Raw genomic sequence first — 16,867 nt, forward strand, 5'->3', positions numbered from 1 at the left:
CATAAAATGTTTGGCTGAACGGTGGACTTTTAGTAATATTGGGCTGAGCTTGCCTGGTTTTGGGGCCTTGCTTTCGCTGCCTACAAAATGCCCTGCTGCAAATAATGAAAGTATTTACAGGCATGAGTTTGCAATGTTAAGTAAGCGCTTAAGCACTTCTGCGGGTTTGGGGTCCAAGGGTTCAGCATCTTCCAGGACTGAGCTGTGAAGACACATCACGGAAAAACAGCATCCTTCTTAGCAGAGCGATACGGTCTTCAATCCAGAGCGCTCAGTGTGTCACTGCTGTCTCGTAACGTATCCAGTAGTTTACATCTGTGCAGAATGATTGTGAAAGAGGACAAAATCTTAATTGCCTACTCACTCACTTGGGTGCCAGTGTTTCACACGCTTTAGACAGCTGTAAATGACTGTACAAAATTGAAGACAGTAGAGAGCCTTGAACCAATTATATTTCCTCTTACGTTCACACTCCATTTCTTTGCATTCCCTTATCTGTCATTTCTGACTGCCTAGGGAAGCGGAAGAGACTTGGTGCAGTGGGGAAAAAAACAGGCAAGTACCAGAAAGGGAAATGACATCAGTTTGGTGTTTCGTGTAGTTTAAATGTTCCTGAGTTTGGCTGAGAGTATGCGAGAAGCTGCTTCCATAGTGTGTGGGTGCAACGAATGTTTGCATTGCCAAGTGCAATGAAGAGAGATGGGTGTTACACAGATTTCAGATGATTATGGCCTGCATAGAGACCAGCTGTATTTGAACCATGAGTTTATCCCATTCCACCAACAGCTGAGGAGAAAAAATACATGACAGTAGGGGAAAAAAAGGTGTCGTGGTTTAACCCCAGCCAGCAACTAAGCATCACGCAGCCGCTCACTCACTCCCCCCCGCACCCAGTGGGATGGGGGAGAAAATCGGGAAAAGAAGCAAAACCCGTGGGTTGAGATAAGAACAGTTTAATAGAACAGAAAAGAAGAAACTAATAATGATAATGATAACACTAATAAGATGACAACAGCGATAATGAAAGGATTGGAATGTACAAATGATGCGCAGTGCAATTGCTCAGCACCAGCCGACCGACACCCAGCCAGTCCCCGAGCGGCGATTCCCCGCCCCTACTTCCCAGTTCCTATACTAGATGGGACGTCCCATGGTATGGAATACCCCGTTGGCCAGTTTGGGTCAGATGCCCTGGCCGTGTCCTGTGCCAACTTCTTGTGCCCCTCCAGCTTTCTCGCTGGCCTGGGCATGAGAAGGTGAAAAATCCTTCACTTTAGACTAAACACTACTGAGCAACAAGTGAAAACATCAGAGTTATCAACATTCTTCGCATACTGAACTCAAAACATAGCACTGTACCAGCTACTAGGAAGACAGTTAACGATATCCCAGCTGAAACCAGGACAGTATCCACCCCTTATTCTATACCATTGATGTCATGCTCAGTTCCCATACCTTTAGTTACATCCTGGTCAATCATCATCACCTTTCCATCCCTTTGAGACATATGAACAATGACATACTGTTCATTTTTTTAATTAACCTTTCTCATTATGCTGCTGATAAAGAATAAATGATACTTTTTTCACTGAGGACTATCAGGTCTCTTGCATCTGTAGGCTGTCTCTGTATAAAGCAGTTGAACTCTTGGGTAGAAGTTAAGGTCTGCTTAGGATATTTGTTGATCAGATGAGTGTTTATTTCTGTCATAAGATTTTAGGAGTATAAGTAGTCCAGCTACAGTTGTAGGATCACTAGTAACATCATTTATGCTCTAAGTACAAAGTGGTCTCCTGCCGTTTTCTGTAACGGTGGTGCCAGGCATTCATGGGGAGCCAAGGAGTCATAAAAAGCTCTGTACCTTGGTGTGGGGCCCACCCTTGGGCTTCCTGGGCACTTTCTGCAAAACACCTGAGGCTGTAGCTCCTTTCTTACTGCAGATGTTTCACCACGGATGGTTTCAATGCTATATGCTTCATCTGACAGTTATCTGGCAGATACCAGGTGCGGTTTTTCACCTTGCTATTTTTGTTGCCTGAATGGAACAGAAATGAAATGTTGTATTAGTGCCTTTTTGGTAACGTCAATTCTGTGTATACAGAGACAGAACTGAACACCTGAATTAGTCTTTAGTCAGTGTTGCACTTTTATATTGCAGTTTTATGTTTTAAAATGAATACTGTTGACTCACATTTTGAGGGCTTAGTTTTGTAGCACTGCCAGTCCAAAGGTAGGAAGAGGCTATACTAGCTGCAGCAGATGATGTATGTCAGGAACTACATGCTGCTGCTATCGGTGAGATTTGCAGTGCCTTAATTTGTTCAAGAATAAAATGGAAAAGGTAGTGCTTAGACATGATATGCATTAAAACTCATGGAAAAAGTACCTATTAGTGTTATTCCTCCTATTTTGCCATTGTCCTGGAGTTTTAAAATACTATGAATTTGCAATGTCATTGTACATTTAAGGTGACTTTTAAGGTCACTATGATAGTTTTGTGTTTAACCTGTACTGGTATCTCTTTGGCTTCGTTATCTTAGCTATCTAATAATTTCTGGTAAATAAGGAAGTAGGAGTCATTGCTGCTCCAGGACATTTGAGGAAACGCATTCCTAACATATATGGAAGCTGTAAATGTTGAAAAGCAAGGTTTGTCCCTCGAAAATGTTAGGGAGAACATGGAAGTAAAGGACGGATTTATTTTTTTTTTAAATCAACATTACAATTGTTTGCACTGCAAAAAATGTCATGTGCAATTAAAGTAAATTAAGTAAATATAGGAGTGTTTAATTCTTTAGAGGCACTGGGCATGAAGGTAGTCTACCAAGTAGCTGAAGGACTCTGCCATTGCTCTCATTAAACTTAATATAATAATTTTAAATATTTCTGTGGCACCTAATTGCATTGTGCACGCTAACAAGTTGATTGGAAGTGGTTTGGAAGTTGAATAGAATAGAGTTGGCTAAGGAATAGTAACTTCAATACACCTGTGAATACTTTCTCTTTCGTTCTCCCTCTAAATTTCAATGGACTTCTTAATTAAAAAGCAATTGACTGTTTTACTGTCTGTGCTGAGTTCTGAGATACTTGGGTTTCTTGGAGAAGGCATCTTGTAAAAAAATATGCAAAGAAAAATCTTCAAGCCCAGGGTTTTACAGGTTTTTTTGCTGAATGTAGGGAAGGCTCCAGGTGTGAAGTATAGCCCCTGGCCTGCTGGTTCGCATTGATTCACGCTTGAGAAAAGTTGATTCACACTGATTTACACTTGAAGACAAGAATCTCAGGAAAAGGGATATATGGTGGTACCCTGGAAAGTGCGAACGTGTGACAGCATATCTCTCCTGGCGAAAGGGACAGGGAAAGGTCCATGCATTTGTGAGGTTCTGTCTAACTGAGATAAGGAGAGTAGCATGTATGTTGCTTACATTCCCTCAAGGAACAGAGACTGTTAGTTCCTAGTGTGTGTAATAACCTTTCTCTCTTCACCTATTTATTTCCATACTCGCAAGTTTTTAATATAACAATCTCTGTTTAGGTGGTTTGTGCATGTTACTATATTTTGGACAGCTTGTGGTTGTTGCAGATAACCTGTTCTCTGCAAAGAAATCACAGTCAGACCCTGAACAAAAATGTAACAAACCCATAGCACAAAGCTGCTTTAATTTATTCTGAGCTCCATGTAATGTCACACCCTGTCTGGTATCTTAAAGTTTCAAAATTCAATATCAATTAAAATGTTTTAATTTCCCTTTCTAAATACCGTGCACAAGAAATCAAGCTCCATTCTCTTCCATTAGGAAAGATACGTGGTCTGGGCTCATAAACTGTCTGCTTACAACAGTTTTGAGGTGTTTGCAGATGCTCCATTTCACCACAGTAGAGTGAAGCAGGGGATGTAAATTGAATTCCAGAGAGGTCTTTCTCTCCATTGTTCCATCTATGTCTTAGGACATACCCTTCTACAGGTTTTGCCTCCAATCAATAAAGCAATCAGCAGGGAAACATTGCTGTGCAGAAGTAGACTAAGTAGTGTAATTTAAGAATAATTTTTTTTAGACTAGACTTCTATGTTTACCTCAAACAATTTTGCAGCTGTTTTCCCTTTCTGTAAAATAATGAGGTGTCAGGTGTTCCAGTGATTCACTTGATGAGACAATTTTGATTCTATTTCTATGATTTCCCTATATCCATTAATCCTGATTAAATGCAAACTTTCATCACTTGACCAAAAATAATTCTGTTTATCTGCAAAGGAATTTGACAGACTGAGTTCAAAAGTTTAATAGTAAACCAGGATTTTTACAGTTTCTTTTTTTTTTTTTTCTGGTATGCAACATTAATTCCAAGTGATTCAATTAATGGTATATTCTGAGATCAAGCTAAATTTTTGTGTCCTCTGTGTCATTTTGTATTGGGTTTGGGGAGGGGGGTTGGTAGTGGGGGAGAGGCTGCAGGGGTGGTTCCTGTGAGAAGCTGCTGGAAGCTTCCCCGGCTCCAAGTTGGAGCCGCCTCTGGCCAAGGCTGAGCCCACCAGCGATGGTGGTAGCGCCTCTGGGAAAATATATTTAAGAAGGGAAAACCTGCATTAGAGAGGGGAGTGGGATGTGAGAGGAACACCTCTGCAGACAGCAAGGTCAGTGAAGAAGGAGGGGAGGAGGAGCGGGGGAGGAGGGGATGCCCCTGCAGCCTGTGGTGAGATGGCAGGCTGTCCCCCCCAGCCCGTGGAGGGGAGCGGGGGAGCAGATGCCCACCTGCACACGTTGTCTCTGCCACTCCTTCCTCCTCAGGGGGAGGACTCCTCACTCTTCCCCTGCTCCAGTGTGGGGTCCCTCCCATGGGAGACAGTTCTCCATGAACTTCTCTGGTGTGAGTCCTTCCCACGGGCTGCAGTCCTTCAGGAACAGACTGCTCCAGCACGGGCTTTCGCATGGAGTCACGGCCATCTTGGGGGCCATCCAGCTGCTTCGGCGTGGGATCCTTCTGGAAGCGTTGTGCTTTGTGAAGTCTTGGTTTGGTCCTCTGGCATTTAGATTTGCACATTTGCCTTCTGAAGGCAAAGGAAGATGTTTCTAAAAACATCCAGACAATTAATCAAATTTCTGATTCTTAGCTGGTTGAGACACCTTCTAGCCCTAAAAAGCTTTTCTTCTTCTCAAGCTTTTTTGATAGGCACGTGAAACAGGGAATTTTTTTTCTGACTTTGTGTAGAATTCAGTGGATAGAGCCTTGAGCCATGATTACTGCCTCTGACTGGAAAGCCTGTCTTTGAGTTTCTGTGGATGTTTCTTCATTTTCCATGTGAAAATTTTTCATGCCACATTTGACCTTCAGTCGCACATCACTATATAGAACACGCACAGTAGTCTGGAGCTTTCATGGAGCATGCACTCTGCTACATCAGCTGCATCCCCCGCTCTGATGTCATTTGCAAACTTGACAATAGCACACCTTGTCCACTCCTCCATGTCATTGATGAAGATGTTAAACATGACAGATCCCAGGCTGCAGTCCCCTGGGTGGGGACTCAACTAGTCACTGGCCTCCAGACAGGGTGTCATCGTTAACCATGGAACTGGTTTGTACTCATCTAGTTTTCCGAACTGGAGTACCCTAGCTTGCATACAAGAATAGTGTGGGAGTCAGTGCCAAACCTCTTGCTAAAATTGCCATCAATGACAGCCACTGCCCTCCTTCCACTTGTCCACAAATCCACTCATTTTAACATCAGAGGCAATTAGGTTAGTCAACTATGATTTACCCTTGCTACATCCACGGTGACTATTCCCAAGCCTCTACTCCTTCATAGGCCCTGAAATGTGCTACAAATGATCTCTACAGAAATACGGGGACTCCAGTTGAAGGTGTTTCACAGTGATACAGCCTGACAAAAAGTATCAGTGATTTCTTCTAGTGCTTCTGTGCTTGCCTGAATTGGTGAAGGTAGATAATTTTGCATTGGTACAATATATTTTTAATTTAAATGTAAATGCACATGTGTGTGTATGTCTATCAGTTTGGTTTTCATGTAGGTTTTAGACTTGAAGATGGCAAATGTCTGACTTTGTCTTCATGAGCATTAGGATCAGACACATTTTGTGCACAAATGCAGTGTGTGTTGTTGCTCTCGGCAATCTGATTTCAGCTGGCTGAAAAAATAATATTTATTCCACACCCAAGAGTCAACAGATATCTTCCTTTAGCTCAAGGGACAATGGCTTGAGGTTTTAAAGCTTGTTATTTGTTTCAGGTTCAAAGAAATACATATTTCCTCACAACAACTTTTAACATTGACCCAAAATAAATATTCTTTCATCTGTGTTCTCAAAATTATAAACACTGCGTGTTAAAGATGCCTGTGTATCCATACATGCCTGAACTTTTCTCAAGAAACTCTATATGCTGTCATTAAAATAAGTTTATAAATTTTACTAACAAGTAATATATATTCCAGTGATAAGGTTTCCTGTATAAGAAAATTCCTAGTAAAGAAAATGTTTAGATAATAAAGTTAAAACAGTGTCACGTGGGTTAGAGTTGAAGTTGTTATGATACAATATACCTGCTTTTATTTTTATAAAAAAGTGGTGTGTTTGTTGGGTGGGTATTATAAAACCTATGGGTTTTTAATTGGTGCCTTCTTGGTTTTCAGATACTCTAGTTTTGCTAGATTTTTAACCTGGAATTGTACAGATACCAACCCCTCATATTAATCACCTTGATGTGGTTTTATTTTTTTGTAATGTAGATCAGTTTGTTATAAATGTACAGTTATATTTTGAACTGTAGAGCTATTCCTATGTACTGGAAAATCTCAAAACTGCACTTACATTCTTAGCATCATCTTAATCAAATATTTTTAGAGTGTCTGCACAGCTTACAAGAATGCTTTCAGCTTTCTGAATTCATGGGCATGGAGAACTTCAGGAAGATTAGGACCAAATGTTGGCTCCCTCATTTCCTTCTTGTGTCTGAAAAGGATTGGAAATTCAGTTTGTAACAGACACCGAGTTGTCAGCTTTAATAGTTACTGTGTAAGTTAGTGGTACTCTACAGCTGGTAATGGTTTATCTACCATGAAATGGCACTTAACTGCAAACAGCTGTACAGGAAATGACAGCCTACTGAAACAACCATTGTAAAATATTTTTGGCCAGTGAACTTCCAATTATAAGTGAAAATCTTATTTATTCTATATATTTTCTTTTTCTTTAGTGGCACTAGAGGTCCTATTTAGGATTTAATACACCACTCTTTTTAAGACCGTGGTCCTCAGCCTTTTCTGTATCAGTAACACTTGAGGGTACCCTCTACTCCCAGCCCCGACATGCCTGCAAATGCCTTCCCTCTGCACAGAGCCAGGTAGACTGAAATTCCCTCTCAGCTATTTGCCACCTCCTGGTTAAGGTTGTCCATGGTGCTCACTGAGAGTACCTACAGTGACAGAAAAATCCTTCTTCAGGAAAATTGGTAAAGATAAACAATGAGATATATGCCAAAGGCAGGAAAACAAATGAAAGCCCAGGGTGTATGAAATACAGTGAAATTTTCTGCCAGTCTCCATGATTAATCAGTGGTTACCCTCTCCTGGGGTGCTGGGCAGGACACTGCCCTTCTCCACTGCAGGCGAAGCAGTGGCATTGTTCACACTGTCCCTTCTGTTCCCTCTCAGGTATCACAAAATACGTTATAGTGAGTACAGGGTGTTGTAACGAGTTGGAGTGTACCAACTTTTCTGGTTCATCTCCAAGAAGGGTACAGCCTTACTGTATCCAGGTGTGCTTCTTTCAGGGCTGGGCCATTTTTAATTAACCCAGGGGTTTTTTATTAGAGGAACAAAGGTAATAAAAACCCCTTGAATGGTTGAAGACAATGAAGGGAAGAAGATTCAGTTTTCCAACCTAGGAGGAGGAGGAAGAGGAAGAGGAAGAAATTGCTGATTGTACATCCAGAAGAAAAGGAAGATCTTTCAAACTGTTGGGTCTCACACATTTTTTTTGACTAAACTGATCTCAGCATTTCTCTTTCTCTTTTGCTTTCTGTTGAAAAATATTTTACGAATGGACTCCCAGTAACTTCCTTTGCTATAAAACTGGTAAGAGACTCCAGAGTAATGGTTATTGGGTTATTTCTCAAATGGTTGACATCAGTCCTTCTTCAGAGGAGAACAGGGGGATGAAGTGCAGGGACAAGACTGAAGTTAGGAGACTTGAGCTCTGCTTTTGACTTTTGCTTTGACTTCTGTGATCTTGATAGACGGGTGTATTTTGGGGGTCCTAATTCATAGTCTCTAATGAAAGTGGTTCTAAAAGTAGTCCCATTAAATGAATAAAACCGAAAATATAATCATTTCTGTTCAGTATAGAATTTACCTGTACCTGTATTTAGCTACTTCTCTATACTAATAATACTCAAAGAGTTTAATGAGAGACTTTAATGATATTTATGAAATACTTTGTGATTCATCTATGAAATGCATTATTTATTATATAGAGGCTGGAAATAATTTCTTGCCCACCTGGATTTGCTCAGAAAATTATTTTTGTGGTCTGTGAAATCCACAGCTGTTTATTGTTTTCATGTGAAAAGCTACAGCTTTTGTTTTGTTTGTTTGTTTTTGACAGAATAATGGGCTCTTAAATGTTTCCTAAAAAGGTGAAAGCTACCAGTATAGACAAAGGTTTGCCTGTAACATATATGGACATATTTTACTTGAAGGCATAGGAAGATACTTTTTGGTAATATAGAGTACTTCTGTTAGAAGATTTTAAGTAAAGGTTTTATGGCCTTTAGCAGGATCTGTTACACGTGTTCTGTAAAATAATGTTCCTAACAGAGTGCAATGGTATTTGATGCAATTTCTTTCATGAGCCGTAGTGCAGAGGTAGCCCCCAGACTTTTAGAGCAAGAATTCACTGTCTCCTGTTCGCTTAAATGTTTACAAGCGGCAAGTGTATTTCAAAGTAAGTGCTTGTTAAAGGAGGAAAAATAAATGGATCATTTTAAGCAGTCACAGTAAGAATCACTATATTTTTATGGATATAATCTGTATCTCCGATAACTTGTACTCCTTTCAAAGAAGTTGCAAGTAGGTCCTCCAAAAACTGCACAAAATCAGAGTCCAGAGAGCTGTTGAGGGTGAGGAGAGGGATTAGGAGAGAGTGATTCAAGGGCAAACTTCCCTCTTCCTTATACCTGTGTATAAACCTTATCAATACAGGTTGAAAAGAATTTGTTTTTACAGGTAGCCAGTGGGTTTAAACATGAAAATACAGTCTTTCTCATTCTTTCAGAGCAATTAGAATAGTAAGTTTTTATGTTTGTCACAGCAAGTATTTACAGCAGCACTGCAGTTTGCATGGGGATCTGATCACTGTCTAAGGAACAGGCCTTGGTGAAAGAGTGGGCACAGAAATAGCATGGCACATACTTAATTTCTGGGATTTGATATCTTAACTTTGAACTTGAGCTGTATTATTTCAAAGTCTGTGGGCTGGGAGTATGGCTTCATCAGCCAGGCTGGAAGGGGGCTGTGATGAGTGCAGTGGGTTGTCCCAGCGAGGGAACTGGTGGAGACGTTTGCTCCTCACATTTGTAGAGACTTAGCGTTGTCCCCCAAAAATGAGGGGACATGTAACGCCTGTTTCAGAGGAGTAGTGGTGGAACATTTTTAGTTCCCCAATGATTTCTGTAAATCCTTTAAAGATGTTTGGACAGTTGCCATGGACACCCATGTTAAAATTTTTGTCCAGAATCAGAACAGAATGGGACCACAAGTTAGGAGAAGAACCTAGAAAGAAGGAGAAAAGCAAAAAGGGAAAGGACTTCAGTGTTGCCAAACAATTCACAATCTGGTACTGCCTGTCCCATGTATAAGTGAGATAAGAGAAATGAAATGAAAGTATAGCCTGTGTGAAAGTGGGGGGATCAAATACAAAATATTATGTCATGTGATACTTCAGAAAATCTCTGCAGTATTGCCTAGGAAACACACTGCCAGTTTGCAGTCAGCAGCCTACGCATCTCATGGCTCTGAGCAACAGTTAGCGTCTCAGGAAAGCCCCTGGGACCATCTGTAGCTGAAGCGTGTTTTACGTGTCACACAATCTCAGTCCCCAGAATAGGGCTTTTACACAGACTTGCTTTGGCAAGCATGGCAAGCCTGCAAAGCCCTTGTTTTGTTTTTTCGCTGCTTCCTCAGCACTCTCGGTTCAAACTTCTGCACCTTTCTTCCTGTCCTGTAGGTCAAGCGACTGCTGGCCAGGGTTAGTTCTTTCCGTCAAACTAGATCTTTTGATTCACCGTATGGGTTGTTAACTACTTTGTTACTAATCCCAAGAATTATAGGCTAGCTTTTATTTTTGTACATTCCTCCATGTGTTCTCCTAAAGAACTGATAAAACAAATGATTCTCTAGATTCCCTCTGTTGATCAGGTATATTGGTTTCCTTTCATGGGAGTCTGGAGGAGATGAAAACTGCCTTCAGTATGACTGCTTTGCAGTGCACGCCTACAGGCTGTTTCTCAAGATCATTCAGGACAGCTTCCAAACTTTCCCTTGGCATATTTTGACCAATATCATGTTTCCACAGCACTGATTTATTCAGTAATGTATATGGCAGATGCCATATGCTTTGAATTATTTCAGGAGTTAGTGTCTTCTGAACAAGCAGGGATTTCCCACATACCTTTACGTTTCTCAACAGCAATGCATAAGGTAAGACTGAAGGATAGACTACTTTGATTAGCCCCTGATTTTTAAATGTTGACTTAGAATGGTGGTAGATAAGAGAAGGGATTCCTTTAACTACTGTTCATGAAACACACCCTACATCAGGCTGCCCTGTGGGGCCCAGAGCATCTGTCGGCCCATTGCACTGGCACCTGCTTTCTGCGTATTCTGAGTTACATCACCTGTGGTGTTGGCCATAGATGCCAGGCTGACAAAGTGTTTCTTGGACAGATAAAGAAATTTGGAAGTCCCTGAGGCATTCCACCATCCACAGTCATTGGTGTGATTTCCTTCCATAGCAAGTAGGTGAGATGGTAGCTGCCGCTTGTCAGAACTGTTGTCAAGCGCAATGGAATGAATGTATTGGAACTGTGTCGCGCTCAATGGAGTGAGTGTATTGGAACCGAAGTTTTGTCTGAAGGTTAGCTCTGCATGGGAAATATTCATAAAGAGGATGTCTGGATATCCAATGTTAACAACAGAAACTGATGCTTTTTTTCTGTCTGCCTCTTTAGGTCTCCAAAAGGTGACGTCCACAGTGAAGGATATGTCTTGGAGGTAGAGTGCTGTTCCTCTGTAAACCAACTTTCAGACAAAAAGGAGATACCTGATTTTATTAAGAAAGTGAGTAAAAAAAAAAGGGGGGAAAAACCAAAACACAATATGCTTTTATTTGCACAGTAATTACTGCTTCTAGTTGTGTCAGTCTGACAATAGGAATATGTGTACATTTTGTGCTGTTGAAACCCTGCACTAGAATTTGGTGTTTTGTAATTTTAAGTATCTGAAGGGCAATTATACTTATTGAGAGAAACAAGTTTCATCATATTATTATGAAAAATGTGCCCTCTCACAGATGATACCAACTAAGTTACCACTGTAGAAGATGGTCATATAATGGTGTAAATGTTTTAAGTTGAAACAATACATGTAATTTCCATTTTTTGGTCAAAATACCCCGTTGGATAGTACTGTAGCTAAAAGGCTGGAATCCCCCAGATTATTTAAGTTTTGTTTCAGTATCACATGATGTTAGCAGTTAGAGAAGGTACTGGTAACCTAAATCCCTTTGTCATCCGGAATAGTGTTGCTTTCAGTAAACTTTTGTATGTACTGGGGAATTTGAAGAGACCCCTGCAATTCTTTATTTGTTGACTTCTTTTTAAAATTATTTTGATTCTACAATATTCCGCCAGACTGGAAATTACGAGGTTATGTCCATTTTAGTGAAGACAGATTTATTGTACATGTTTCAAATTTTGCAGCATCTGTTATGTCCTATTGCATGTTGTAAAAACTAGCATTAAATACTATATTTACTTAGCCACATGGTGTAAGAATAGTTTGAGTAGGCATACTCCCCTAGCTTTAATCCATATTGCAGTGGTAATAGTTAAGAAAATTTTGTAGAACAAATTTCAGCACAGGCTGTATGAGCTTGGTCAGGACTCAGCTTGACAGGCTACACTCATATTCAATCTCCTTTTTGCTATGAATTGTAAAAACTGGATTAAAAATAATGCAGCTATGACTATCTGATCATCGTCATCATATTCAGAGATATATAGATTTTGATATCAGAACAAACTGAAGTTTTCTGAGCGCTTAATAATATTCAAAAGTTTGAGTCCGAATTTTTCTTTAGATTTTATTGTGCTATTGTACTACTATTCTGATGCTATCTTGGATTATTTCAATATATTCGCACTTAGGCAAAACTGGTGTAGTTATTGTGTATCAGTTTCAACATGTTTGATTTTGTTCTTCAGTTCTTTGAGTCAGAGTAGAAATATAGGCTTATCTGTCACAACTGGTAGCAAAATTTTACATCATTGCAACAGAAAATATCTTTGCATTTGTAACTTCAGAAAGAGTATGGCTAACATGAAAACAAAATGACAATCCAGGAGTCATCTTATTTCCATAAATATCCAATTCTGAGACTCTTTAGAATGCTTTTCTAGACATGGAAATGTTTCTGTTGGTAGAAGCCATTTGATTATGGGGTTATGAAGATGCCTTTTGAAAGATAATAATTTAAATTTTAATAGCTAAAATGTATATTTACTGTTTCTCTGTAGGCTGAGTGTGTCGCTCGTCCTCAGATGTTATTTGATGTAGAAGAATTTGAAGTTCTTTGAAGCTGTTGCTGTCAAATGTGTGCTGTGTCACTGTCTATATCTGATTAAACACATTGTGAAAGTCTCAACACTTTTATGTAAATCTAGCTCAGGAAACAGGACTTGTTTGGGAGTAGGAATTAATAGTCACATTAACTAATTTGTCTGAGCAACAAAAATATCCATTGCTTTTAAGGGCATATAAAACAGATGTTTACAGACAAAATAAATGAAAAATAAAGGACATTCTTCAAAGAAAGTAGTAACAAAAAGCGTTGCAGACGGCAATTGCTTACTTTCAAAAAAAACCCAACCCTATAATTCTTCTCAAACTGTGGAATACAATTGAAGTTAATAGTGTGTTGTAATTGAACAGGCAAATCCTTGATCACAGAGTTTTTCATAGCAGAGGCTTGTAGCACAGGTTTACCATCTTACTGCATTGCAAATTACTATATTAAAAAAAAAGGTACCAAATAGAGTAGACATACTTTCAAAACAAAATAACAAGTCAAAATTTTATCCAACTTTGAATTTACTAGAAAAAATTCCTCTATCCTAAGAAAATTTTATTAATTTTATTATGCACTGCTGAGTGAGCATTGTTTACATGGAGTTTGAAGAAGGATGCAATTTTAGTAACTTCTTTCCTCAATTGACTTCTTGTGGCATACATTTCAATGCAATATTGAATATTAACTGCTTGCTCCTGGCAAACAGAAAACAATTTTGCAATGGCATACAGCATAGATAATATCTTTTTTCTTCTTCTATAACGCCATATAAATGTTTAAGAGTAATGAAGTAGAAACAAGGATGTTATTTCACCTGGAGAATGCTTCTGGCTCGCTGAAACAAAGTGCCTCAGTACAATGTTGACTATAAAACATTTAAGAAATGCCAAAGACTCTCTGGTCAAACCTGTGTTCTGTTGCTGAGATCCTTCTGCACTTCAGGACTCTGTCCCAATTCTCTCCTCTCTTCTGTATGTTTTTGCCACTACTGCGATTTCTGACCACAGTAAGACCCATGGAAGACAGGAGACACTTAAGTATTGGGGACATGATATTGCATAGGATACACTCTTCCCGTACCTTAAAATCACCAAGTTCTGTTTGTGGATCTAGTGTGGCTCAGCCTGTCCTAAAGAGCTCAAAGAGTCCCATGGTGTCTTTGTCATGTAATTCCTGGGCAATGAAAGAAGTAGCTTAACTGTTGTGTATGTACTTTACTGCTGTATTGGTATTAGCACTCCTGTCTTTAACTCTCAGGCAAAACAGAGATTAAAGATTTGCTCACCTGCTTTTTAATGAGCAAAGCTAACTTCTGAACTTCTGATCACTGTGGCTCAGATCATTCTGAAGTTGTTGCAAGTCAAGAGATGTTACTTCTAAGATACTGTGTTTTGTAACACTTTGACTTGTGTCTCATGTAAAATAGGGTAGCCTTTAATTACTTCCTTACTTGCTCGTTATTTCTGTGTATCCTGTTACCGTTTTTTTCATCTGAGAGTGTTCTCCTGAATCTGCTGAGACAAGTAAGGGAAGGAGAAGCTAGGCTGACTTCCCAAGAAAAGAGTTATTTTGGATACGCAGTCATATATGAATGCCAAATATGTTTCTCATGACCTTTGTTTTCCACATCAGAGTTACATGCTCTAGAAGAACTGTAACAGGCAGAAGGTTTTACTCCTATGTTCACATCTTTGCAGTGCTGGTAAAAGATCAGGAAATGGAGGATATTTCTGTACCATTTCTTCCCAGTTCTGACTTTTTAAAATTTAGGAAGCACATCTTTGTATCCTTGGTTGCCTGCTTAATCATGCCCTGTCAGAAGGAAATTCTTGCACGCTAAGTTTTTTTCAGTTTGACCCTATTGCAAGTTTCATATTTCTTGTCCCTGCGGACTGATTATCCTTCCCTGGGGAAGTATAATAAGCATGGAAAAGTGTGGTTTAAAAATGCTGCGGCTTAACTGAAATCCAAATGCAGGCGTCTTCCTTTTGTGTTTTTGACTAGACAAGGACCCCTCCCTGCTGGTCTGTCCTTACTTGACTCAGAAATGAGTCTGATTTCTTCCAACATACCTAAGGCCATACAGATGAATAATTGGGTTTGCATTTTCAGAAGTGGACCAGTCAGCTTGGAACACGACTGCCATCTTGAAACACCTATGTAATGCTTATCTTGCGATGAAATCTGATGTATGAGACAATGTTTGTCAAGTCTGCTCATTCCCTCTGTTCGTAGTCTTGGTGAAGTTCAGTAAGCATACAAATGCCATTGCGAGCACTAGCTCAAAAGCTGCCAGTAACATGTCACTGCCTTAAGTGGTCCTCTGAACAACTTTGGTAGTCCAAAGTACCCTAGAAATAATCTTGACTCCTGCAGATGTATAGTGACTTTGCCCGTAACTTTGGTGATATTTATTTTCTAGTAATAGCATTGCTGGGCCAAGGAAATGATGGTACCTCCCAGACTTAAGTGAGTGGGACCCCAGGGAGCAATACGCCAACAAAACACATTGCAAAGACACTGCCACCCATGTACTTATTCTAGAGTTGGCATGTGAAACAGTGACCACCAGTTCTCACTGGTACAGAAGCAAGTTGTGTAGGGAATTGGACTATTTTGAAAGAAAGGCCATACAATACTAACACTTGCATGAAGAACTCGCATCCTACATTGCTGAAAGGATCTGCCATATTTGAGCCCTTTTGCCAGTTTTATGGAATATATGGTATCAACTGTTATTTACTGGAATTTTTCTAAATGTCTTTTAAAAAAGAAAATGTTATCAGGAATAGAACTGGCATGAGGAATTAGTATGTTTCAAGTGTTAGTTTATGCACTGGAAGGTAATACACATTACTACCAACTAGTTTAAACTGTAGTTGAACTTAGTGTATTCCTGAAAGGCAAGACATGTCCTGGAGGGGTTCAGTCCTCCTGCCTGTTATCTGCCCTAGCTCCTTTGGAGGGAGTGGCAGGCAGGAGACTGGCTGAGTGGTTGGGTAAGGAACTGCTGCATGCCCACGGTGGATTTCTTGACTCTGTTGCTGCAGTCTTACAAGGATCTCTTCTGTGAAGTCTCTTGATTGCTCTGTTGGTGCCAGGGTTCCTTAGATGGTTATTGTAATCCTAAGCATTACTCTTTACTTTAGATATGTTGTAGCTGGCCTGCTCAGAAATTTCCTGCAGGGTATACAGTCAGAGCAGGTAGCAGTAAAGGATAGAAGAGGGGAAAAATTGAGTCTTTAATATTGCTCAGAGGATCATTCTTCAAATGACTAAGCAGTTCAAATTTACTTCTGTGGCTAGAAAATGACCCCTCTAGAGTACTGTTTATTACCTAGGATTACTTATGTAGATGTGATCTCAACCTCTTCTAAAACCATTTCCATCCTTAAAACAAACCCCCAAAATCCCACCCCAAAACCTTCACCCTCCAGGGTATTTACAAAAGAACAATACAACATTTATTTCTTTAGCACATTGTAATGAAAACCGTTGCTGGGCACTTAGCTGACTGCTTTGTTTTCTGCATGTTTTCAGTGCAAACAGAGCCCCTATTTTATTTTTAAGTATTTGGATCTTAAAAGTAGATACAGTTGTGAAGCAGAAATTGAAACTCAACATCAATGGTTCAGCTGTTTGTGATCTGCTGTGATAATATTTATTAAAGTGCATTTTGTTAACATTTTGTAAGTGTATATATAACAAGAGATGGTAAAAAGAGCGTATGCTATGTTTTAAACAGCCTGGTGTGAAGGGAAACATCTGTTCCTGGTTAAGCTTCTTTCAACTTGTGTTCTTTTGACTAAGCCCTGTAAGAGTGGTGTTGATATATATCTTCCATGAACATTGCAAAACTATTTTCAGGACTCTCCCAGGAGCCTGGTTGTGCTTTTATAATCCTTTGCCCCCAGCAGCTTTCAGAGTCATCCTCTTGACCAAGATAAAAATAGATGTTATAAAGTACGTAGTTGATGTTTTAAATGATCCCAATTCTGTCTGGT

At 39.7% G+C, this 16,867-nt stretch overlaps 1 protein-coding gene across 2 annotated transcripts in view; it reads left to right on the top strand.

Annotated features, from left to right (window-relative positions):
• The window catches only part of RFTN1 (raftlin, lipid raft linker 1), a 96,050-nt gene that overhangs the window by 39,754 nt on the left and 39,429 nt on the right, over window positions 1–16,867 (top strand). For both annotated transcript variants that reach the window (XM_069772238.1, XM_069772245.1), the window contains exon 4: window positions 11,245–11,353. In XM_069772238.1, the coding sequence (XP_069628339.1) occupies window positions 11,245–11,353 (109 nt within the window). The remainder of the gene's footprint in view (window positions 1–11,244; window positions 11,354–16,867) is intronic.

Source organism: Haliaeetus albicilla, chromosome 2, assembly GCF_947461875.1.
Source record: "Haliaeetus albicilla chromosome 2, bHalAlb1.1, whole genome shotgun sequence".
Taxonomy (NCBI): domain Eukaryota; kingdom Metazoa; phylum Chordata; class Aves; order Accipitriformes; family Accipitridae; genus Haliaeetus; species Haliaeetus albicilla.